General features: G+C 46.1%; 1 protein-coding gene and 2 pseudogenes across 7 annotated transcripts in view; 1 reads left to right on the top strand and 2 right to left on the bottom strand.

Moving 5' to 3' along the window:
• Positions 1-16,206: 16,206 nt before the first annotated feature.
• Positions 16,207-20,817, bottom strand: LOC101607957 (annotated as a pseudogene).
• On the bottom strand, positions 18,695-19,256 carry LOC101598209 (annotated as a pseudogene).
• A 1,594-nt stretch (positions 20,818-22,411) lies between the features above and the next one.
• Positions 22,412-24,879, top strand: part of Bicd1 (BICD cargo adaptor 1) — a 226,762-nt gene continuing 224,294 nt past the window's right edge. For 4 of the 7 annotated variants that reach the window (XM_045139440.1, XM_004664403.2, XM_045139439.1 and 1 more), the window contains exon 1: positions 22,413-22,790. In XM_045139440.1, the coding sequence (XP_044995375.1) occupies positions 22,578-22,790 (213 nt within the window). In that variant the 5' untranslated portion in view covers positions 22,413-22,577. Of the gene's footprint in view, positions 22,791-24,879 lie in introns of all 7 variants that reach the window. The other 3 variants (XM_045139438.1, XM_045139437.1, XM_045139436.1) reach the window with 1 other exon arrangement.

Below are 24,879 nucleotides of genomic sequence, written 5' to 3'. Positions count from 1 at the left end.
AACACAATAATCCTTGTTATTAACAAAGTCCACATTGGTTATAAAAGGAGTTAGACCCGAAGAGCAGGCGAAGTAGGTGTTATTGGGAGCCTTAGTATAAGTGGATGTTCTATTGATAACAATAGTCTGATTACAGACCGATATGAGTGAATGGGGGGGCAACATTTTAGGGCCAATAAGACAGAGTCCAATACCTGAAATGGAACTAAGAGTAAGGCCTCCATCTGGGGCAGCATGCCAAGGCAGGCCATCTGTGTCATTAGTAAATATTGGGGTCATAAGCATCGCAACATCCTCATAAAAGGGAGGTGTAGGAGAGAAGCAGACCCAGCATTCTTGATAATTGGGATTGCTAGTATTATGAATAGCTTCTAGGGAGGCGTTTACTAAAGAAACAATGAGATCAGCCGAACTTGGGGGTCCCTCAGGGATGGTGGGTTGGAACAAGGTATATTTTTGAGATAACTGAGTAACAATAGGGGGTGTGGTAGACCTTGAGACAACAGTTAATTTGGGTCTGGCTGGTTTGAGTAAGACAGGGTTTGGTCCCATGGCTGCAGAATTTTTATTGGGAATAGCTTTGAGTAATCTGATTTTAAAAGTGAGCCCAAAGTCTTTTTTTTCTCTATAGATTTGGAGTCCCCATTCAAATCCTCGGCCAGTCCAATCGTGTTGTCTGGCTCGGGAATTGAATTGGATTAATAGGGGACTACACCAGCCACCTGTAGGGGACTGGTTGGGATCACAGAGTCTTACTAAGTCCCGAGGGGAGTGGTTGGGTGTTGCTTTAGGGTGTACCCATTTTCTTTTTACCGAGATATAATCCCAGGAGGAGGAGGGCTTCCAATAGGTGTCCCCAGTAGTTTCGCAACCCCAGGAGGCACAAAAATAATCACCAGCCCATCCACACTTGTAATTAAGGGACTTATCTCAGTGGGCTCCTGGACAGACATAAACACCTTCTGCTGCACCATGAAGGTGGCTTCTTTCGCCAGTGTTTCTACAGCCAGGGGAATCAAGGCTGCGTCTGGCCAATTCAGGTGCCTTGTTGTTGGGCTGAGGCCATAGTTCCTGTGCCGTGCCCCAATCAGGGTCTGCTCCAAGGGCAAGGGTGCAGAGATCCACTTCTAGATCCGGCCATTGGGGCTGGGATCCGACCGAAGAGCTAGAGTTAACAATATCTCCGGCCTGATTTTCAATGATCCAAGTGTAGTTATAAATTTGATAAGGGGAAGGGGCACTTACCATTAGCCGGGTTACAAGTAGAAATGAGAGATGGCAAGGCTGAGCATCTTTCTGTAATTAAGCACAATTAAAATCTTTCTCAGGGGGCTGGAGAGATGGCTTAGTGGTTAAGCGCTTGCCTGTGAAGCCTAAGGACCCTGGTTCAAGGCTCAGTTCCCCAGGTCCCACGTTAGCCAGATGCACAAGGGGGCGCACGCGTCTGGAGTTCGTTTGCAGAGGCTGGAAGCCTTGGCGTGCCCATTCTCTCTCTTCCTCTATCTGTCTTTCTCTCTGTGTCTGTCACTGTCAAATAAATAAATAAATAAATAATTAAAAAAAAAATCTTTCTCAGGGGTTTCCCTGGGAGAAGTAATCAATTTTATTAGCCTCTCTGGGAGCCATCTAGCATTTTGTTCTTTAGAATCATATATGCAAGCATGTCCTTTCCCCCAGATTAACACAGGATCTGGGCCAGACCACTTATGAGTTAATGGATCCTTCCATAATGCTTGAGCATAATTATTTGATGTAGAAGGGTGCCAAAATCTATCAGCCGCGGATTTACCATCCTTATCAAGGGTCAGGAAATTTAAAACAAAAAAGGATGGTTTAATAATGTTTTGGGATTTGTTGCCTGGGGTTATAATATTCCCCCTGAGTGTTGTAGCTTGGAAAGCATATTTTTAAGGGTTTGATGTGCTCTTTCTATTATACCTTGTCCCTGTGGATTATAGGGAATACCAGTAAGATGTTTAATTTTTAATTGAGCACAGAATTGTTTAAAGCTAGTGCTGGTATACCCAGGGCCATTGTCTGTTTTGATGACTTTTGGCAATGGCATAAAGGCGCTGTCAGTATAGAGGTTAAATTGGTGATTGGAGAGAGTCTCAAAGACCTGTATAACAGCAACCAATTCCACAAGCTGTGCCGAAGAAAGTTTAGTTTGGACTTTGGAGATTTTTCCATTGATATTAAAGGCTGCAATTCCAAATGAAGAACCATCAGTAAAAACTAACATGGCTCCAGGAATGGGAGAGCTTTTAGTCTGTTTTGGGAAAACAATGGACTGTCTATAAAGGAATTGAATTAGTCTGTCTGAAGGATAATGATTATCTATTTTGCCTTGGAAGGAAATACAATCAACAGCCCATTCATTAGAGGACTGTACTAGCCATTGAACCTGGGAGGCACTATAAGGCACACTAATGGTGTCTGGGTCTTTTCCAAAAAGTTTAAGGGAACTTTCTCTCCCAAGTTTTAAAACCTGGGTAACCAGGGAGGGGTAGGTGGGCAGAATTTGGGGGGGATAGCAGGTAAATGGATCCAATATAAAGGCTTAGTTTGCCATAAAAGACCGGTGGGTGTAAAGGTTGTAGGGAGAATAAGTAACCATAACGGGGAGGTGGGAGAGAAGTATCCAATCTTTTGTGTCTGAATGGCCTTTTCAACAATTTGTAAGGAACTTTTAGCCTTTGTAGTAAGCTCTCGAGCCGAGGAAGGGTCAGAATCCCCTCGCAAAATATCAAACAAGGGTTTAAGTTCTCCAGTAGTTAATTTTAAATAGGGTCGTAACCAATTAATGTCCCCCAAAAGCCATTGGAAATCATTAAGTGTTTTTAAAGAATCTTTTCTTAACTGGATTTTTTGAGATAGGATTTTATTGGAGTGTAATTCAAATCCAAGGAAAAGGTGGGGAGGATGGATTTGAACCTTCTCTGGGGCTATTTGTAGTCCAAATTTTTGGAGTATAAGGATTAATTCTTGTCCCACCTCATATAATTTTGTTGTCTCTGGTCCTGCTAATAATATATCATCCATATAATGAATGATATATAAATTAGGATATTTAAGCCGAAAGGAATCTATTGTTTGGGCGACAAATTTTTGACAGAGGGTAGGGCTATTGGCCATCCCTTGTGGCAAAACTTTCCATTGGAAGCAGGGCGATGGACCAATACAATTAACAATAGGGAGGCTGAAGGCAAAATGTTTGCAATCCTCTGGGTGGAGGGGAATGCAAAAGAAGCAATCTTTAAGGTCAACGACTAATTTAGACTAATTTAGCGTAACCCTGCGGGATGGCTACCGGTGACGGGAGACCAGGCTGAAGGGCCCCCATCAGAACCATGGTCTTGTTAATTTCTCTTAGATCTTGGAGTAATCTCCATTTCTCCTCTTTTTTTGTATAAAAAAGATGGGTGTATTCCAGGGGGAGGTGGAGGGTTCAATATGATTAGCCACTAATTGTTCCTGCACCAATTGTATGGCTGCTGTTAACTTATGTTGAGGAAGGGGCCATTGATCTACCCAGACAGGGGAATTATTTTTCCAGGTTATTTTATCTGCCTGGTGTGCAGGAGGAGCAATGGCCCTTAGGAAAAATGTGAGTCATAGCCAAGACCTGTCCGTGTTGTTTTTGGAGTAACCGAGACAGGGTCTGGTATTCCTTGGTTGTTTTTTCCAAGGCCTCTGCCTGGGATAAAACCCTGGTTAAGCATTTGTTGAATAACTGCCTCAGAAGGGCTGAACATGAGGACTCCCATCTGGGATAAGATGTCTCTTCCCCAGAGGTTGACCGGAAGGCCAGGGACTACGAATGGCCGAACATGTCCAGTATTTCCCTCAGGGTCCTCCCAAGTCAGGAGCTGGGAGCTCTGAAGGGTGTTAGTAGATTGGCCAATACCTTGAAGATGAGTCAATGAGGGCTGGAGGGCCCAGGAAGGGGGCCAAGCATTTTGTGAAATTACGGTGGAATTCGCCCCTGAGTCTAAGATGCCCTCAAAAATTTTACCATTGATTTTAAGTTTTAGGCTAGGACGTTCTTGGGTCATTTTTTGAATCCAATAAACGTCTGAAGACCCAGACCTGGAGGCTCCTCTATGGGGACCTATCAAAGGAGCCGTTGAATCCAAGGGCAGGGGGAGGGCCTGTGCTAAATGTTGTCCTTGTATAATAGGAAGAGGCCCTTGTATACTGGTAGCCAAAATTTTTATTTCTCCTGTATAGTCATTATCAACTATTGATGGAAAAATGGTGATGCCCTTTAAAGTACTAGATGCCCTTCCCAGAATTAGATAATAGGTTTGTGGCGGGGGTGGGCCAAAAACTCCTGTAGGAATTATTTGGACTCCTTCTTCAGGTTTTAATATTGAGTTGGTGGAGGCACACAGGTCCACCCCTGCACTTCCGGGAGTGGCCCTGGGGAGGCAGGCAGTTGATTGGGGGTCTGGCTGTTGTCTGTCTGGCTGTTCCCCGAGGCCGGCAGGAAGGCTATCGGTTGAGGGGCCCGGGGCTGGCCCCTCATTCCGTTTCCCGGTAGGGGAAGGAGAGGATTGCCAGAGATGTCTGTTTTAGACCGGCAAGTATTAGCCCAATGTTTACCATGACGGCAGCGAGGGCAGACTGTGGTAGGTGGGGGGCAAGCCCCTCCAAATTGACCAGGAAGCTGTGGCTGACCAATGGATTGTCCCACAGTTCCTTGGGGGCATTGCCGTGCAAAATGACCTGTTTGTCCTCATTTGAAGCAAGCATGTTTAGAACCGTTGGGTTGAACAACCTCTCCAACGGCCAGATTGATTGCCTGAGAAACCTTATGGGTAAATAGATCTACGTCTTGGCATATGCGGATCATGTCATGAAGATCCTTGTCTCTATATTTATTGTGTAGGGCGGCTCTGCAGGCCAAATTGGCGTTTTCATAGGCAAGTTGTTTAAGAAGTTTATTTTCATTTTGACCAGGTCCCAGAGACCTTTCGGAAGCCTCTAAGAGGCGACTGACAAAGTCACTATATTCTTCATGATTGCCCTGGATGATTTTTGTCAAGGGCGAGAGAACAGATCCCTTAGAGGGAATTGCACGCCAAGCTGCCATAGTGGCATTAGCAATTTGTGCCAACAGGCCTAGAGGAAAGTTTTGTTGTCGTTGGTCAGAGGAATATTTTCCTTGACCTGTAAGTTTCTCAAGTGTCCAGCCAGCAGAGGGAGCTCTAGGTCTTTTAGCACTATTATTAGCCAGAGTCCTATAGGGATCGACCCAATAAGCCTGCCATGAAAGGAATTGTCCTCTAGTTAAGACTGACTGTACAACAGTGAGCCACTCATTAGGAGTCAGATAACCTCCCCTGCCAAGGCTTTCCAATAAGGAAAGGGTAAAAGGGGCATTAGGTCCATAGTCCTTGACTGCTGGGTTAAGTTTTTCTAGGTTTTTAAAGCGGAGTCGGTGATAAACAGTCTCCTCACCTTGACTATCTTGGCCTGTGGTGGGCATATTGTGGCGTGGTATACTCTGACTTTCTTCCTCCTCATTTTTTTTTTTAATTTTTATGTTTATTTATTTATTTGAAAGTGACAGGCAGAGAAAGAGGCAGAGAGAGAGAGAGAGAGAAAGAGAGAGAGAGAGGGAGAGAGAATGGGCGCGCCAGGGCCTCCAGCCACTGCAAACGAACTCCAGATGTGTGCGCCCCCTTGTGCATCTGGCTAACGTGGGACCTGGGGAACTGAGCCTCGAACCGGGGTCCTTGGGCTTCACAGGCAAGCGCTTAACCACTAAGCCATCTCTCCAGCCCTCTTCCTCCTCATTTTTATTTTCACTTTGAGAATCATCCTCATCAGAGGAAGGCAGGGGAACAGAGACTGTGGGGAGATGGCGTGAAGAGGATGGGGCATCGCGATTAAGGACAGAGGAGGAAGACCCGAGGGGGTCGGATCCATGTCCCCGATCTGCAGCGTGTCTAGTTTGTGAGTGGGTAACGGGAAAAGCCAAACAAGGAGAAGACGAGGGGTGAAGGGGCTGGGGTAGGGGAGGGGGGTGTCTGGGGGAAAAGCGAGCAGAGAGACGAGAAAGTTGATTTTGAAGTTGGAGAATTTCAGTGAGATCTTGAACTTGAGAGGAGAAGCGAAGCTTGGTCTCAGAAAGGGAATTAGGCGGAACAATCGGAAAAGAAGGCAAGGTCAAAAGAGGAGCAGAGGGGAGAATTTGGGGGGAAAGAGTTGGGGCAGCGGGGGCGAGGGGTGGCCAATCAGGATTGTGAAAACGGGCAGCCTCACCTTCTAAGGTGGTTGCATCGCCAGGATCGAGAGGGTCATCTGGAGGGGAGATAGAAGATGAGGGACCAGTAGGAGGAGGCTGAGGTTTAGTGGTAGGTTGCTTCTTTAGAACAGGATTGATTAGGTGAGGCGATTGGTTATGGGGGGGGGTTAGATATGTCAATTGGGGGTAGTGGAGGGTAAAGTTGGGGAAGATTCGAAGGGTCAGAAGTATGAGAGTCAGAAACATCAACGAGAGAAGAGGAGTCTGAAGCTCGAGAGGGGGGGACGCAAAGGGCAGCGGGAGCCAGGCTGTGAAGATGAGAGACAATGTTCAGCCACAGAGAGAAGGTGGCGTTTACCAGAGTCATTATTTGCTTCCTCGACAATGTCTCAAATTAAGCCCCAGAAAGAGAAAATAGTTGGGGATACTGCGTCATTGCCTTCCTCAGTGAGTTTCTGATTAATTCTCTACCTACTCTTTGCCACTTTTTGGGATGAATATTAGGTCCATCAATCATAAACCATGGACATGTCTTATCAACAAAAATAAAAAACTGTATAAGATCCTTTTTCTTTACCCGTATTCCTCGCTCTCTGAGAGAGGCTTTTAAATCCTTTATGAAAGAAGCCTCTTTAGACAATGAATGGCCCATCTTGATGGGACGGAATGAAGAGGGAAAACTTACCAGGTCTTGCCGTCTTCCTGGGCGGAGAAGCGGTGACTACTTAACAAATCCTCCGGAGGTCGCTGAATTAGGGGTCTCCATCTGGTGAGGTCTGTGCCTCGAGCCCCGTGTTGGGCACCACGTGTCCCGTCCCACGGGACCTAGTTATTCATGGGGGCGAGGAGGACCCTAACCTGAAATAAGATGGGCGAGAGAGAGAAAGAGACTCAAGCAAATGTACACTTGTCAAGAGTCCAATTTTATTGAGCCAGAGCGGTCTTTTAAAGGGTTAGGGTTAGGGTTAGGGTTTTGGGTGGGGGGGGTGGAGGAGGCAGGTGGTGGAAAGTTACAGAATCTTCTTGGCCTTTGTCCTAGGACAGTTTGCGGTTATTCTGAGAATTCACCATTCACTGTACAGTTCTCACATCTCTGCAGTTGCCAGGCAGGGTGTTAATTAGTTAGGTGTGGTGGGGTGGGGGGATGAGGAAAGGTCAGAAGTTGCTCAGGGCAGAAGTTGCTCAGGGCTTGTCTCTAACAGTGGGTTATGTGGGAGTTGGAGAGCCATTGTCAGGAGGGTTTTTTAGAAGAGTCTCTTGCATTCGAGGCTGTAATTGATAAAGTCTGCCCCAAGGTTAGTTTGCCTGCATCCTTTGTCAGAATAGCAGCACCTGCAATTGCCTGGAGGCAAGGAGGCCAACCAGAGGCTATTGGGTCTAATTTCTTAGGTAAGTAGGCCACTGGGTGATGCCAAGGCCCCTCTCTGGGTTAGGACATTCCTGGTAGTCCCCTTTTTCTTGTCCATATACAAGAGAGCTGGGGAATTTTTAAATCCCTGTGGAAGTCTAGTCCAGGTCAATTGTCCACTGGTGCCTCGTTCCACATCTGTCCATTTAAATGCAAATATGTGTTGACTTCCCTTCACCAATGGTATGCTAAAGAAAGCATCCTTTAAGTCCAGCACTGTATAAATTTGTCTTTCTGGTGGAATCATACTGAGAAATGTATAGGGATTGGGCACAGTGGGATGTATATCTTGTATTCATTTATTTACTTCTCTTAGATCTTGGATTGGCCAATACTCTCCTGTTCCTGGCTTTTTTACTGGCAAGAGGGAGGTGTTCCAGGACGACTGGCAAGTACCAAAATGCCAGCTTCTAGTAGTCTATGTGTTTCTTTATGTCCCATTTTGTTTCTAGTGGCATAGGATATTGTTTGACTTGTATTGGAGTTGCCATACCTTTTAATTCTACGATGATTGGTACCTGGTGGGTTATACAAATTGTTGGTGGAGAAGAGAGTATAAACCATAAACATATGAGGTGTCACACCAAGTTGTGGGTTTGCTGTTGGTGGAGCCTGCCTGTATGGTGAAAGGCCCAAGAATCCAGAAGCCCAGAAATACTATCACGCTCCAAAAGGAGCTTAAGCGGGCCCCTGCATACCTCAAATTCCAGGCTCTACTCTCTGTTGGAAGTAAGTAAAGAATCCCTCTTCTCATTATATCAGAGCCCCCTCCTAATATAAAACTAGGTAAAAAGGGCGTGAGATAGCCCTCAAGGATGGGAAATGAGTAATGGAGTAAACCGCTTATTTGGTTTCTGTAAATAGCCTGCACCATAAGCCTTAATAGCCCACACTGTAAGCCTTAGTAGCCTGCCTTAGACCACACTTTGCTACCCCCACCCAAGGACCTGCGCAAATGATGACCACCGGGGTCATAGGAAACTGATTGGTCCACGGGGGGCTTGAGTAATTTAAACTAATTGGCTTAGAAACTATGGAGTGGCATAAACTGACTGGCTCGCACCACGCGGGCTCCTGATGTTAAGAAATGATTGGTCTAATGTACAGGCTTTGTTAGAAATCCTATAAAAACTGTCCCGTTCCTGCATTCGGGGCTCTGCAGTCCTCTACCCCTGCGTGGTGTACGACTGTGGGCTCCAGCGTGCTTGGAATAAAAATCCTCTTGCAGTTTGCATCAAGACCACTTCTTGTGAGTGATTTGGGGTGTCGCTATATCCGGGCAGAGCGTGGGGTCCCCGTTTTGGGGGTCCTACAATGGCAGGATTGGAGCTGAGGCTCCTGGAGTTTTGGCCAGGTCAGAGGAAACAGGATGAGAGGAAGCCTGAGATTGTGATCCACTGAAGGTATGAGGAGGACTGAAAGGGGAAGCCTGTGGTGTACACAGGAGAGGAGGAAGGTAGGAATGTTGGGGCTGGGGAGAGGTATGGTGGAGAAGTCTCTTCTTCATCTTCAGAGAGAACCTGTTTGCGTTTAGGCTTACTTACAAGAATAGAGGTGTGGCCAGAGGGAGGGAGTAATTTCTTTAACCAGGAAGGGGGCTCCTTTATGAGGTTTCTCGAGGCAGTGATGTAGGGGTCCTGGTCTGGATGTCCTAGGGAGGAAAAGATTTTATTTTGAACAGAATAAATTATAGATAGATTAAAGGTGCCCTCTGGTGGCCACTCTGTGTTAAATGATGGCCATTCAACTGCACAATAAGTATCTGATTTACCAGGAAAGGTCTGGTCACCTGATTCTGCAACCTTCTTTTGAAAATCTTTAAAGTGTTTCTTAACCAATTCCAAAGGAGGTTTTTTTTTTGTTTTTGTTTTTGTTTTTGTTTTTGTTTTTTTGAGGTAGGGTCTCAGTCTAGCTAGTCCAGGCTGACCTGGAATAATTCATTATGTAGTTTCAGGGTGGCCTTGAACTCATGGTGATCCTCCTACTTTTGCTTCCCAAGTGCTGGGATTAAAGGTGTGCGCTACCACACCCAGCTCTAACCAAAGGATTTTTTTCAATGGGCTGATTCTAACCCATATCTCTGAAGACAAGGACAAGACACAGGAACACAGCATGAAACACAAAAATGCTAGCAATTCCCTGACAATGCCATGTGGCTTACAAACAAAAACTGCATCAGGAACAGACCTCAGTTCGAAATCTCCAAATGGAGCCAGAGAGGGTCAAGGGCAGTCCCTCTAGCCCTAGTCCAGGGGGATTAACACTGTGGCCAGCTTCCTTCCCTCTTGGACCCAGAAAAGCGTGCAAAACCAGGAAACCAGAAACCAAAGAAAAAAGCAAAACAAAAATAAAAAAGATATATGAAAAAAGGGCACCTCCAGAGGTTTCTTACCCAGCAAAGAAAGAGACCAGTCTTCCTAGGAGAAAGATCCCATTACAGGCTTGCTACCAGCGCAACTCCAAGAACATGCAGGCAAGTGGAGATCCGGTTCTTGGGCCAAGATTAGGGCACTTCCGGGTGTGGTGGTGCATGCCTTTAATCCCAGCACTTGGGAGGCAGAGGCAGTAGGATCACCATGAGTATGAGGCCACTCTGGGACTACATAGTGAGTTCCAGGTCGGCCTGGGCTTGAGTGAGACCCTACCTCAAAAAACTGAAAAAAAAAAAAAAAAAAAGATTAGGGCACTTCCCCAGTCTGAGTCAGGTGTGGGGGGGTCTTGAAATGTGGATCCTGGGAGAGCCCCCAAGAATGTAGTGGGGTCCGGTGTCAGCTTTTATTGAAAAAACTACAAAATGTTTATTGCAAAATAGGATGGGATTTAAACCATAAATCACAATTCATATGTGACAGTTACAGCCATAAAAGTAATTTTAAGCATGGTGGGGAATTTGGTGTATCTTAGAAGATGATAGGGAAGAAAGTAAAAGGGACTTGTAAGCAGTTGTCAGTTAGAGGAGGCACCTGAGGGGCGTGAGGTAGGTCTGTTACCAGGAGTCTCCCAATATCCAGTTTATCTGCCCTTAATGAGTTTGCATAACAATGCAGGCTCCAGATAATGCTATTCAGAGGAGCAGAGCATCCTGTTTACCTGCCATTTGCTTCCTATAAGGAAGTAATTTCTATTTTTCTCTAGGTTAGGTATAAATAAATGTAGAGAAATATAACATTTTGCTCTTTTTACACCATCTCTCCAGCCCTACATTGATATTTTCTTATCACTGACTTATTGCTAAGGGATATTCTATTTGTGCTCTCAAATCTTGTAACCTTAAAAACTTGTAACCTACCAATGGTATAAAGAACGTAAGATGATGTCAGAGTGCCTGCCATACTGAGCCATCAGAGCTTGGTACTCAGGATTTGGAAGTTATCCCCTGAGTGCATGTTGACATGAATAAATTATCTGATTCTCTACTCTATCTGTGGTGCCATCTCTGTTTGACTTAGTTTCCCATAACACTGAGAAGTGACAGTGGAATGTTCAGTACTAAGACAACCCCCCTCCCCCCAGGCACCTTGTGCATCTGACTTAGATGTGTACTGGGGAATCCAACCTTAGGTCCTTAGGCTTTGTAGGCAAGCACCTTAACTGCTAAGCCATCTCTCCAGCCCATCATTCTGATCTTTAGTTATTCTTAGTGTGGGTTTTTTTTTCAAAGATAACTTCACAATTGTGGGATTCTGCTGCCATCAGGTGGTGTTGCCATCTTAATGACTTTGGACCTGAAGAAAATCTTGGTAGATTCCAGAGGGCTCAGTGCCATACAGGGCATGCACACACATTGGGAGTAAAGAAGAGGACACCAGAATTTTGACTTCATTGTATTTTTATCAAAAAAGTAAAACTTGAGCTGGGTGTGGTGGCACACACCTTTAATCCCAGCGCTCAGGAGGCAGAGGTAGGAGGATTGCTGAGAGTTCGAGGCCACCCTGAAGAATACATAGTGAATTCCAGGTCAGCCTGAGCTAGAGTGAGACCCTACCTTAGAAAACCAAAAAAACCAAAAAAAAAAAAAAAAACCCAAAAAACAAAAATGTAAAACTTTATCCGGGCATGGTGGGTGCATACCTTTATTCCCAGCACTTGGGAGGCTGAGGTAGGAGGATTGCTATGAGTTGGAGGCCACCCTGAGAGTATGGAGTGAATCTAAGTCAGCTTGTGGCAGAGTGAGATTCTGCCTCAAAAAACCAACCAACCAACCAACCAACCAACCAAATAAACAAACAAAACCAGAAAAACTTTAAACCTTGCTTACTGAAAGACCCAGAAACTAAATTAACACCATGAAGGGATTCAGTAAGGTGCTGCCCTGGCTGGGCCTAACTTTCAGGTTTTCCGTTTAGGCAGAAGGCAACCGCCCTGACATATGGTTAGGGAAGGTGCCCACCCAAAGGCCAGAGTAACCCCTAGCCTAGACATGCCTGAGGTCTGTCCTCTCTGCTCTTTCTGCCTCAGCCAATCACAATGAAGACTCCTCATCTGCCTGGGGTTTCCCTAGCTCCCACCTCTATCCTGCCCCCAACCTTGCCCGCCAAAATCTTCCTGCCTCCGTCCTGCCCCCAATTTTCTCGCTGAAATCCCAAGTCAATCAGAAAAATACTGTTTAAATCAACCAATCATGTACCCATCCCCTTCTTCTATGTTCAAATCCTTATAAAAACCCTACCTTGCTTTACTTGGGGCTCTTGCATGGACCCACTGCATTGGTGAAGTCGAGGGACCAAGCTTAAGCCTGAATTAAAAGCTCCTTGCCCTTGCATACGTGTTTAGTTCTCCTTGGCGGTCACTGGGGGTGCTGAGAACTGGGCATAACATTTGGGGGCTCGGCCGGGATTGATCTCAGAGACTGCTGAGGACCACCAACACGTGGAGCTCGAGTCACTGACTGGCAAGTGTGCTTCTGTGTTTTGTCTTTCCTGAAAACTTGTCCTTCATTCTTCTGTTCATTAGAAAATTGTGGTTGAGGCAGATGCGCCCCTGGAGGCCACTCTGTTCAGAAGGCAGGTCCTGGGTACCCCAGGCCTGTCGGGAGGGCTTTCATCCTCCATTTGTAGAGACAATGTGGGTCGCTACCACAGACCGGTGAGATGCTGTGGTCTCATTTGGTTTTGTAGTTGCTAGCCAGCTGAACTCTTACTCTTTTGCTGTCTCTTTGTTCTGTTCTTTGTTGGAATTACTGTTTGTGTGATTGGACTGATGGGACAGACACAGACTACCCCACTTTCTTTAGTGATGAACCATTTTCAGGATGTTAACTTTAGAGCTCATAGCTTTACCATAAAGATAAAGAAAAATAAACTCATTGTTCTCTGCAGGAATGAATGGCCCACCTTTAATGTGGGTTGGCAACTAGAGGACACCTTCCACCTACCGACTATACAGCAAGTCCAGAAAAACATCTTCTAAGAACCTCATGGCCATCCAGACCATATCCCTTTTATCCTGGTTTGGCAGGCTCTGGTGGAAGAACCCCCCTCTTAGGTTAAACCTTTTCTTCCCCCTCCACAGGAGACCACTACTGTTCTGATGGTGAAGAAAAAAAATGAATATGACTCCCCTTCCTCTCCTCCCTCTGCTCCCTTACATCCTGTGCTTCCAAATCCCAGGGAGGAGAGTTAATCTTTCCTCCTCCTTACCCTCCTCCACCTATAAACCCGCCTCTGCCTACAGATCCTCAATCTCAGGACCCACCACCAACAGCCCAACCCCCAACTGTACCTAGCCCTCCCCACACCTGTAGTAGTGCCCCCTGGAGTCTACCCCCAGACCCAGAGGTCACAATGCTTCCCCTCCAGGTTATGGGACCCCCAGACCAGGATGGTACCAGCAGCATCACTACTGGCCATTCGCCACCAGTGATATATATAACTGGAAAATGCAGACTCCTAAATTCTCCAAGAAACCACAGGGGCTTATTGATCTTCTGGATTCCATTATCTTTACCCACCTACCAACTTGGGATGATTGTCAGCAATTGTTACAGATTCCTTTTTTTGTTGTTCTTTTTTTTTTTTTTAATTTATTTGAGAATGACAGAGAGAGAGAGAGAAAGAGGCAGATAAGAGAGAGAGAGAATGGGCATGCCAGGGCTTCCAGCCACTGCAAACGAACTCCAGATGCATGCACCCCAATCAGAAGAGTACAAGTGCAGTTGCTGTTTAAATCAATCATGTACCCATCCCCTTCTTCTTTGTTCAAATCCCTATAAAAACCCTACCCTCCTGCTATCCAGGGCTCTTGTATGGATCCACAGTGCTGGTGAAGTCAAGAGTCCGAGCTTAAGCCCAAAATAAAGCTCCTTGCCTTTGCATACCTATTTGTTTGTCTTTGGTGGTCACTGGGGGTGCGGAGAACTGGGCATAACAGCTCTACTATAATCTCTCTTTAAAAGCCTCAGTTTCTGTCTTTCTCTGTTTTTTATTTTATTTTTGGAGAAAGAGGGAGAGACAGAGAGAGACAGAGAGAGTGTGAGAGAGAATTGGCTGGCCAGGGCCTCAGCCACTGCAATTAAATTCCAGATGCTTGTGCCATCTAGTGAGTATGTGCAACCTTGCACTTGCCTTACCTTTGTGTGTCTGGTTTACATGGGATCTGGAGAGTTTAACATGGGTCCTTAGGCTTTGCATGCAAGTGCCTTAAGTGCTAAGCCATCTCTCCATCCTTTTTTTTTTTTTTTAAACAAGAAGTTTATTTAAACAGTAAGATGTTTGACTTGAAGGGAAAACTATCTAGGCTTCATTTTTTAGAGTAATTTATCTCTTCTTAAAGATGGATTGCTCTACATGTTGAGAGACCAAATATAACCATTTTAAGTAAAAAAGGCCCAGGTCTGACTTATATAGAGAACTAGCTGGCTAATGTGCTGACTTTTGCTTCTGTAAACTTTGCTTGCTTGCTCAACTGCTGCCTTTCCCCCTAACGTTTCTGAGGCATCTCCGCTTCAAGGACATTGCAGAAACACTACACTGTGGGCGCCTCTGGCCTCCAACCACCTGCTTAGATAAGAAACCTATCATCTCAAAAGTTGTAATGTACCACTGCTTGCTTAGCCAATCACAATGGAGATTACCTCATCTTCCTGGAGTGCCCCTAGCTCCTGCCCCCAACTCTAGCTCCTGCCCCAACTTTGCCCGACGAAACTCCAAGCCAATCAGAACTGTTTAAATCACCTAATCATGTATCTATCCCCTACTTCTTTGTTCGAATTCCTATATGAGCCCCTTCCCCCTAAAGAAAGGGGCTCTCTCCCTCACTACCACTGTGCCGGACTGTGTGGACAGAGCCCAGGCCTAGGCCTGCAATAAAGAAACCTGTTGCTTTTACATTCAAGTGTCTCGGCTTCTTTGGCGGTTCTCTGGGTGACTCTTGGGTGACCGGGGGTCTTGGCTCCTGGTCAGGGGTCTTGGCACAACAATGTAACAGCTACATACAAAAAAGTTATAAAATTGTCCTTGGTTTTACAATGATAAATGTAAAACACTAAAATTCTCCAATCAAACAAGGTATGGAAGGGTTTTTTTTTTTTTTATGTTGTTAGTTTAGTTGTTGTTAAAAAAAAGAGGCACCAGGTTTGCACCAAAGGAACACAGGAGCAGCACACGGAGTGGGAGGAGGTGGCAGTGCTGGATGAGGGTAGCTCCCTAGCCCCCTCATTTTTTTCTGTTTTTCAAGGTAGGGTCTCACTCTCGCCCAGGCTGACTTGGGAATTCACTCTGAGGTCTCAGCCTGGCCTTGAACTCACAGTGATCCTCCTACCTTTGCCTCCCAAGTGCTGGAATTAAAGATATGGGCCACCATACCTGGCTAACAGCCTTGGTTTATCTTAAATCCACGTGCTTACAGCTTTACTTTAATAAGCCTCAGTTCCTCTTAAATCCCAATCCCTTAAATAAACCCCATAATTTGTGATTTCCCCCTAAATAAACTTGATAATTCATAATTTTTTTTGAGGGTCTTGCTCTAGCCCATGCTGACCTGGAATTCACTATGTAGTCTCGTCTCAGGTTGGCCTTGAACTCACGGTAATCCTCCTACCTCAGCCTCCCAAGTGCTGGGATTAAAGGCGTGCACCACCATGCCTGGATTATAATTTGTATTTCATCTTTCTTTTTAAAGATTTTTATTTATTTATTAAGAGACAGAGAGAGGGAGAGAGAGAGACAATGGGCATGCCAGAACCTCCAGCCACTGGAAAGGAACTCCAGATGCATGTGCCACCTTGTGCATCTGGCTTATGCGAGATCTGAAGAATCGAACCTGGGTCCTTCAGCTTTGAAGGCATGCGCCTTAACTGCTAAGCCATCTCTCCAGCCCTATTTCATCTTTCTTTATTAAAGGTAGTTGAGAACCCAACACTTGAGGCTCATAAATTCTGGGGGATCCCTCACAAACCCCCAAATCCTACATCAGGGATGTTCATTGCTGGGTTCTTTGGCAGTAGGGGGTTTAAGCCAACAGAAACCAGAGAGATACACATGTCTGGAATCTTTTTTTCTTTTTTTTTAATGTCTAATCTTCATAGGTAGCCTCTTCTAGGACTGGTTTAGTTGGTGCTAAACTGGGCAAATCCTATTAGTTTGCCATGATCAGGAATATCTCAGCCTTCAACACCAGATGGCATTGTGAAAGTGACAGATTTGACTGAGGCCTTCAACAACTTTCTGTAAATTAGCTGCCAGTATTACTAAATCCCATTCATTGACCAGGCCAGCAGAAATGAGCTCCTGAGAGATCCCTTTCTCTGTATTTCACCCAGGAGTAAATTAAAATTGAATATCATTTAATTATTTTTTGGAGTTCCTTAAACTTAGTAGGACTATACTGAGTGGAATGTTAGTATCTTGGGACGCTGTTCCTTATGATAGAGCCTGAGCTGTTTTTGTTGACTCTGATAGAGGTGAGAGAGAAGTTTGAATTGGCTGTGTAGGCCTTTGCCCAGCTGGCTGAGGTAGATGTGCAGAAATCTGAACTTGGAGTGAAGTACCCATGGGATCAGTTGTTGAAGGGTCTTAACTTGAGAATGATTCTTTCATTTGGGGAGACCTGAGTTATGAAATTGCTATTTGCCTTTCTTTAATTCTTTCATGAAATTCATTAACACTCCACTCCTAGCCTCCATCCTCTGGCTTTTGGAGATGATCACTTGAATCTGGCACTGTTTAAACCTTTTTAGCTCTTTTAGAAATGCTAGGTGCTCTTTGTAATTTTTTTTTTTTTGTCTTCGAGGTTGGGTCTCACTGTAGCTCCGGCTTGACCTGGAATTCACCATGTAGTCTCAGGGTGGCCTCAAACTCATGGTGATCCTCCTGCCTCTGCCTCCTGAGTGCTGGGACTAAAAGCGTGCACCAACATGCGTGGCACACTCAGCTATTTCTTTATTTTGAGCACCAGCTTCCAAAGAAGGAAGATCGTTCTGGAGTTTCAGCATTAAAATTTTCACTGGTAGATATTTATGTTAAGTAGCTGCCCATGTGGCCAGTTCAATCACTATGATTTCAAAACTCCAGATATAAGCTTTAAAGTTATAATCTCACCAAGTGTGGTGGTGCAGCACAGCACTCCTGGGGCAGAGTACATGGTAAATTCCAGGGTAGCCTGGGCTAGGGTGAGAACCTGCCTGGAGAAAACAACATCAATAAAATATAACCTCGAGATTTGTTTTATAATTTCTGGCACCTTCCAGCAAAGGTCCCAACAAAGGTCCTTCTCACTTAACTTCCAGTAATATAACTACTGGTTGCTAAAATAGTACTAACACCAAAATCTGCAATCTGTGCAGAACCTTTTCTTTCTTCTTCTTTTTCTTTCCTTTGCCACATAAAATGCAGTATAAAGTACCTCCATAAAAATGGCTACAAATCTGCCATTTTCATGCAGGTACTATGATCCTTCTATTGGAGTCTTGTAGCAATGGTAGCTATGTTTAGAATTCTACTTTTGTGTGCCCTGCCTTGCCACAATATACTTAATAAATCCAGAACAGACCCTTCACTTAATTTCGTGACTAGCCACCATGCATCTTTCATCACAAAAGACACATTGTTTGGATGATGGCATTGACTCATTGTTTGAATTTCTTTCACAAGTTCACCTATTCTAGCTTGGCATTTCTCAAGGTTTATCTGTTTGCCACTTTCTCTCTCTCTCCCTCTTTTTAATGTTATACTGTTTATTCAACTTCAAAAACATCTCAGCATTCTAAAATACAAAAAAAAAAAAAAACCCCAAAAACCCCAGAATATTGCAAACTGTGTTGAAGTACAGAGGGCCCTTGAACTTCAATGATTCAGTAATTCTTTTGCTTTGCTGACAAAGACAAGTTCTAGTTTAGAAATGAAGTTTGAAAATCTACTGCACTGAACTAAAGGAATAACTCCAAACACTTCTTCTCATGCCAGCTGACCCCACCCCCTTTCCCACAACGCAGAATTTCAGCAGAATGCTATGTCACTATATACAAAACAAGACAGCCTGAAGCTATACGGATGCTCACTGCAGTTTCAACAGGTCCAGCCTCACAGTGCACGCCCTGAGCTACAAGCCCCTCAAAAAGGCTTCTCCCCCATGCTCCACGCCACACAAGGAGCATCAAGAGTTTGTCTCAGCTTTTTGTTCTCTTTACAAACTATAGATATGTACAGTTGACAACTCAGGATTTTTAGCCTATAACCATAGAGCTAACAGCACCTTACAAGTTGAAAACAAAATGCCAGAAACATCTCCAAATGCCTTGTCATACCAACAGCAAAGTGTACAGAGTGAGGAGAACATGAGAGTGCCTTTTCATCTTAAAAATGCTTGGAAGCATGGACAACTTTGATACAGTTTCTGGGTGCTCCAAACACCCATGGCCTCTTCATGCAAACCACTGACACTTTGAGAGACTACCGTATGATCGTGATCAAGTTTTGTGATTAAACCGAATGAGGACAATAGACACGAATGAGGACAATAGACACGGCTCCCAGGAGAGATGTGTCAGGCACAGCACTCCCTGCTCTAAGGCATTCACAAAGGGACAGATAAGCAGTTTATTCATCCTCCTCCTCCTCCTCTTCATCTTCCTCTTCCACCTTTCCCCAGGCAACTTTGGCACCATCAAACTTCCCTTTGGACTTATAGCCTGCAACATCCTTGTTGTATGTGTCCTTCAGCCTGGCTGCCTTGCTGACCTGCTGCTGCTTCTTGCTGTCACTCAAGTTATTCCACATCTCGCTCCGCTTCTTGGCCACATCTCTAGTAGAGATGCCAGGGTTTGTGGATTTGATCTTGGGACGGAATTCCAAACAGAATATGAAAACTGATGGTGGCCTTTTGGGGACATTGGGGTCCTTTTTCTTTTTGCTTCCTTTAGCTGGTCCGTAATATTTCATTTATCGATCATAGCGCACTTTATCTGCCTTCACCATTTTATCAACCTTGGATTTCCCCTTGCTGGACATCATCTTCCACTTCTCAGAACACTTCTTGGAAAACTGCAAAATTGGCAGGGACCCCTGGGTTTTTCTTCTTATGTTCTTCTCTGCAAGTCTGCACAAAGAAGGCACAGGCAGACATTTTGCCCTTTGGCTTCTTGGGGTCACCTTTAGCCATCCTGACTGTATTGTACGCTCATCTTGCCACTTTCTCCTTTTAAGGGGCACAATAAACTGCTTGGAACTCAGCAATTGCTCCATTCCAGATCACCTTCTGCAGCCCACAGTCGTCCTTGTTGAAGGACAAGGCTAGGGCAGTCTTCGGACATGACTGAGGCAGTGGCTATCGGCCTTCCTCAGACTCCTGAGCTTCTTGGATCTACTCACCACTCACATCCCCACCCCACCACCGCTGCCTCCACCACCACCAATCCCTCAGAAACAGCTTCAGGTCTGACAGCACCGTGTGCTTTTCCCTGCTTACCAGTCAAGATCCAATTCTCAGAAGATTTTTTTCTTGCTCCTGCCTTCTCTGTCTCTTAAGAATTGGTTGCCCACTGATGTCTATCTTTTTATTTTTATTTTTTGCTTATTTTTCTTTACTTGAGAGTGACAGAGAGGAGGACAGAGAGAGAGAGTGAGGGAGAGAGAGAGAGAGAGAGAGAGAGAGAGAGAGAGAGAGAGAGAGAGGATGGGCACGCCAGGGCTTCCAGCCACTGCAAATGAACTCCACATGCATGCACCCCCTTGTTTGTGCATCTGGCTAACGTGGGTCCTGGGGAATCGAGCCTCGAACTGGGGTCCTTAGGCTTCACAGGCAAGCGCTTAACTGCTAAGCCATCTCTCCTGCCCTGATCTCTATCTTTTATAGATTAACTGCACACCAACCTTAGCTACAAAGGCACAAATCCTCTGTGAGCAATCCCTAGTTCCAAGTTACCAGAATGTTGTGCCTGAAGGGATTTTTGCCATAACTGCTGATCATAACAAAACACAGATGTAAGCAACTTTAATTAACACAGAAACTCTGGTCATTTATGTCTTCTTTATATCCACTGGAGTGCAGCTCTCTGCTGTATGTGAAGTGATAAGATGAACACATCCCATACTCTAGAGGAGGCTACTTTAAAAAACACTGGACAGTATAGGCACCTTCTTAGGCAGGTTCACAAATGGTACCTTAAGAAAAAAAAATCATAGAAATGCCCAGGTGTGATGACACGTGCCTTTAATCCCAGCACTCAGGAGGAGCGCTGTGAGTTTGAGGCCACCCTGAGACTACATAGTAAATTCCAGGTTAGCGTGGGCTAGAGTGAGACCTTACTTCGAGAAAACAACAACAAAAATCATAGAAAGAGCTGGAGAGATGGCTCATTTGTCAAGTGCCCTTCCTGTACAATTGTGCATGAGAGCCTGAGGGGGCCTGAGACTACCAGTCTGACTCTCTGGAACCCCCGTGAAAAGATGGCTTTCCACATCTATAAGCCCAGCCCATGGGAACCGAGTGGGAGAACCACTGGGACTACTGACTGACGGCAGTTCCAGGGAGATGGAGAGAGACCTGTCTGAAGGAAATATGCAGATGAGTGATAAGAGAAAGACACCCTTCATTCTCCTCTGGCCTCTGCAAGCACATGCAAGTGTCGTATGCATCAGCACACACGTGTGTATATACCACACATTACACCATATGCTTACTTTACCCCTCCACATACAAAGAACATAAGCTTCCGGACCATGAAGGGGGCCACCCAATGTTCTCTTCTGGCCTCCGTGAATGTACATACATCATAAATGCCACGTGCACACCACACATACGTACACACAGAAGAAAACCATATGACTCTGAGGGTCAGGGATAAGATGGTCCTTGGTGAAAGTCTGCCATCTTGTTGCTAATAAAACTCTTCCTCTGTCACCCTGCCTCTGGATCCATCGACTACATAAGGTTGGCAGGAGTAAAGATGAAGGCAACATAACGATCCAGTGTAGGGCTCTGGAGTTATAAATCAAATTTTGTCTTCACAGTTTAAAACTTATCTGACTGGGCAAATCATTCAACCTCCCTGTGGCCTTCTTTTCACATCTATGAGATGAGGTAGTGGTGCTGATATCAAAAAGTTGCTGGGATTGGAAAGGATGCATGTAACAGACTCAGAAGAGTGTGTGCAACACTGTCTCAAGAACTCTTTTATACACAGAATATATTTTTAGAAGGGCATGTTCGATACTTTATAAAGAGAATTAAGCCGGGCACAGTGGTGCATGCCTTTAATCCCAGCACTCAGGAAGCAGAGGTAGGAGGATTGCAGTGAGTTCGAGGCCATCCTGAGACTACATAGTGAATTCCAGGTCTGCTTGGACTAGAGTAGTGAGACCCTACCTGGAAAAACAAAAAACAAAGAAACAAACAAAAAAACCCAGCACCTAGACACTTACTGGGCCTGCACACGTTCTTGTAATAGTCTAAAAATCTTTTTTAAAAATTTCATTAAAAGATATGTATTTTTATAATTAACAACTTCCCATGATTGTAAACAATATCCCACAGGGCCTTAAGCCCCTGCAAGAGGACTCCAGATACATGCATTACCTTGTGTAGCTGGCTTATGTGGGTCCTGGGACATGGAACCTAGGTCTCTTGGCTTTGCAGGCAAGCACCTTAACCCCCCAAGCCATGTCTGTGGTCCATGTTACGGCAATATTTTTCTGAGCAGACAATTCTTTGATTAGGTTAATACAGAGAAAGTTGGATGAGGGTGAGCAATGCCCAGTGAAGCTTGTCTAGAAAGGACAGTAAGGTTCTTGGGTAGAATGTCAGTAGGAGGCCAGGCGGGGCGCAGGGCCGTCTGAGGGGCACTAACAGGCCTCGGAAAAGCAGCGTCGCTGCAGGCGTGGAAGACTCAGAGAGGCGCTGGAGCCCCGGAACGAAGAAGGCTGTGCCTCGTCGGGCGCCGTTCCCCGCGGCGAGCGGGCCGGGCAGCCAGTCCCTGCCCTCAGCGCGCGCCGGCCCGGCCCTCAGCGCGCGCCCCGCGGGCGTCTCTCCGCGGCCGCCGCCCCCCGCACGCCCCGCCCCTCCCCAGCACCGGCGGGGCGGCGCCGCGGGCGTCCGGGGCGCTCCGCCCTCTCCCTCTCCCCGCCCCTGCGCCGGGCCTCGGGATCGCTGGGCGCCGCGTCGCTCTGCGCCGGCTGCCGCAGGGCCCAGCGAGCCGGGCGCGGGCGGGCGGCCGAGAGGCGGCGGGCGGCATGGCGGACCTCGGAGGACGCGCGGGACGGGCCGTGCCGCTGGGCTGCTGATCCCCGGGCCGGCGCCCCTCGCCGCGGTCCCCCGCGGTCTCCGCGCCGCCGCCTCGGCAGTGTGGCCGCCGCCGGGGGATTGCGCTGCCTGTCCGTTCATCCAGGCAGGGCGTCCCCTCCCCCGTTTTTGCCCTTCCAACGCCACTCGCTTTCCCTTCCTCCGCCCGCTTTGCACCCCGCCCCGCCCCCGCCAGCCGGGGCTATGGCCGCAGAGGAGGGACCGAGGGCGGTGGATCACTACCGGAGCGAGATCGAGAGGCTGAGCAAGGAGCTCACCGAGACGACCCACGAGAAGATCCAGGCCGCGGAGTACGGGCTGGTGGTGCTGGAGGAGAAGCTGACCCTCAAGCAGCAGTACGACGAGCTGGAGGCCGAGTGCGACGGCCTCCGGCGGGAGCTGGAGCAGCTGAAAGAGGTGAGCCGCCCGCGCCCGCCGGCACCCGCTCCGCACCCGGGCCGCAGGTAGCGCGGTGGCCCGAACGACCTCGTCTTAGAGCCCTTTGTTGACTGGAGAATTCTGAAGGAGTCCATTGTTGCACCCCGGTAGAGAGATGAATGAGCCTGGAATTCGAAGATTGTGTAGCGTGCGTGGGGTGGGAGAGTCTCTGAGCCCCGGTCCTCGCGGTTAGGGTGGCGAGCTGGAGTGCGATATGCAAATCAAACTTCACGAACTGCTGTTGTTTTTCAAACCCAGGTGCCAGTGACGATCCCATAATCCACCCATTTCATGAGAAGGTTTGCGCCTGAGGACCCACAATTGCAGGACGGTAGAACCTGGTACCTCTGCTAAGATTGTCAGGAGAGCTCACCAATCCCGTTTGACTAAGGCTGGTCCAGGTCCATGCTGCTGGGCTTTAGTTATTCTTGTCGTGCGGGGTGTTGTAAAAGCAAAAAAGGAGCTTGCTGGGTGATCTCAGTGCCTTCATTTCACCCTAGGCCAGGGTGGGCCAGGCTTTTAAGTCTTACGAGGTCACCCTGGCCAGGAGAATTAAAGTCACCTCCAAATGGTCTGAAAGGATGCTACATGTCTAATATGTGGGTAGCCCTGCTTTTCAAATGAGACCCTTCAGGTTGAAATGTCTGTGCTTTTTAAAAAACCAGAATGTCATTAGTGGCCGTGAATAACATTTGCCACCCTAAATCTTTTTATTTATTTATTTGAGACAGAGAGAGACGGGGGCGGGGGAGCAGGCAGGCGTCAGGACCTCTAGACACTGCCAATGCATTCACCACCTTGAGCATCTATCTGGCTGTACATGGGTTCTGGGGAATCGAACCTGGGACCTTTGGCTTTCCTGGCAAGTGCTTTTTAAGAGGATCTCCTCACTCTAGCCCAAGCTGACTTGGAACTCACTTTGTAGCCCAGCCTGGCCACAAACTCACTTGGTTTCCCTTACCTCCCAGAGTGCTGGAATTAAAGATGTGCTCCACCATACCCAGCTCTTCTTTAGTCTTGATATTTACCTTCTTTTAAAGACTAATATGTGGGAAGAGAAGAAGGAATGTGCTTTAAGTTCCTATCAAACACTCATAAAGATACACATATTATTTAAGATACCCAATCTATTTTACCTGGCTTTTCAGGCACTATGAACAACAAGCAATCAAACATAAATTTCAGTGTATATAAACGCTACTTTTCACCTACCCACAGTGCTTTACCAAAGTAGAGAAATACAAACTGTATTAGACAATTAACTTTTTAAGAAAAGGTGGGCTTATTAAAGACCTGAAGTATAACTATTAACATACTTTCCTGCTTAATTTAAACTCCTTCTAGGGATATATCTATGCTGTTGCACTTATCCAGCATAATACACCTTAATGCAATTGTCTTTTTCCTTAGTAGGCCGTGAATTTTTTTTTTTTTTTTTTTTTTTTTTACCAAGAGGAAAGGGTTTATTTTGGCTTGAGTGGGGGGCCGTGAATTTTTAAGGCAGAGTATCATTCATTCATGTATGTATGTATGTATGTATGTGTGTATGTATGTATGTATGTATGAATGAAGTTGATAAAATTGTTTGTAGAGCTGGATGTGGTGGCCCATGCCTTTAATCCCTGCACTTGAGAGGCAGAGGTAGGAGGATCACCATGAGTTTGAGGCCTCATCCTGAGACTACATAGTGAATTTCAAGTCAGCCTGGGCTACACTGAAACCCTACCTCAAAAGAAAAAAAAAATTTGTATTTTCATGGACAATATGTTTTGAATTATTTTTATACATGTACATTGTGAATGGTTGAAGCTAGCCAGTTAACAAAGGTATTACTTCACAGTTAACTTTTTTTTTTGGGGGGGGGGTTTCAAGGTAGGGTTTCACTCTAGCCAATGCTGACCTGGACTTCACTATGGCGTCTCAGGGTGGCCTCAAACTCACAAAAGTCCTCCTACCTCTGACTGTCCAGTGCTGGGATTAAAGGTGTGCGCCACCACACCCAGCCACAATTAACATTTTTGTTGTAATAATTAACATCTACTCTGTACAATACAGAGCTGGAGGGATA

This window comes from Jaculus jaculus, chromosome 22, assembly GCF_020740685.1.
Source record: "Jaculus jaculus isolate mJacJac1 chromosome 22, mJacJac1.mat.Y.cur, whole genome shotgun sequence".
NCBI classification, from domain to species: domain Eukaryota; kingdom Metazoa; phylum Chordata; class Mammalia; order Rodentia; family Dipodidae; genus Jaculus; species Jaculus jaculus.
This window is presented reverse-complemented; position numbering and strand designations above follow the sequence as displayed.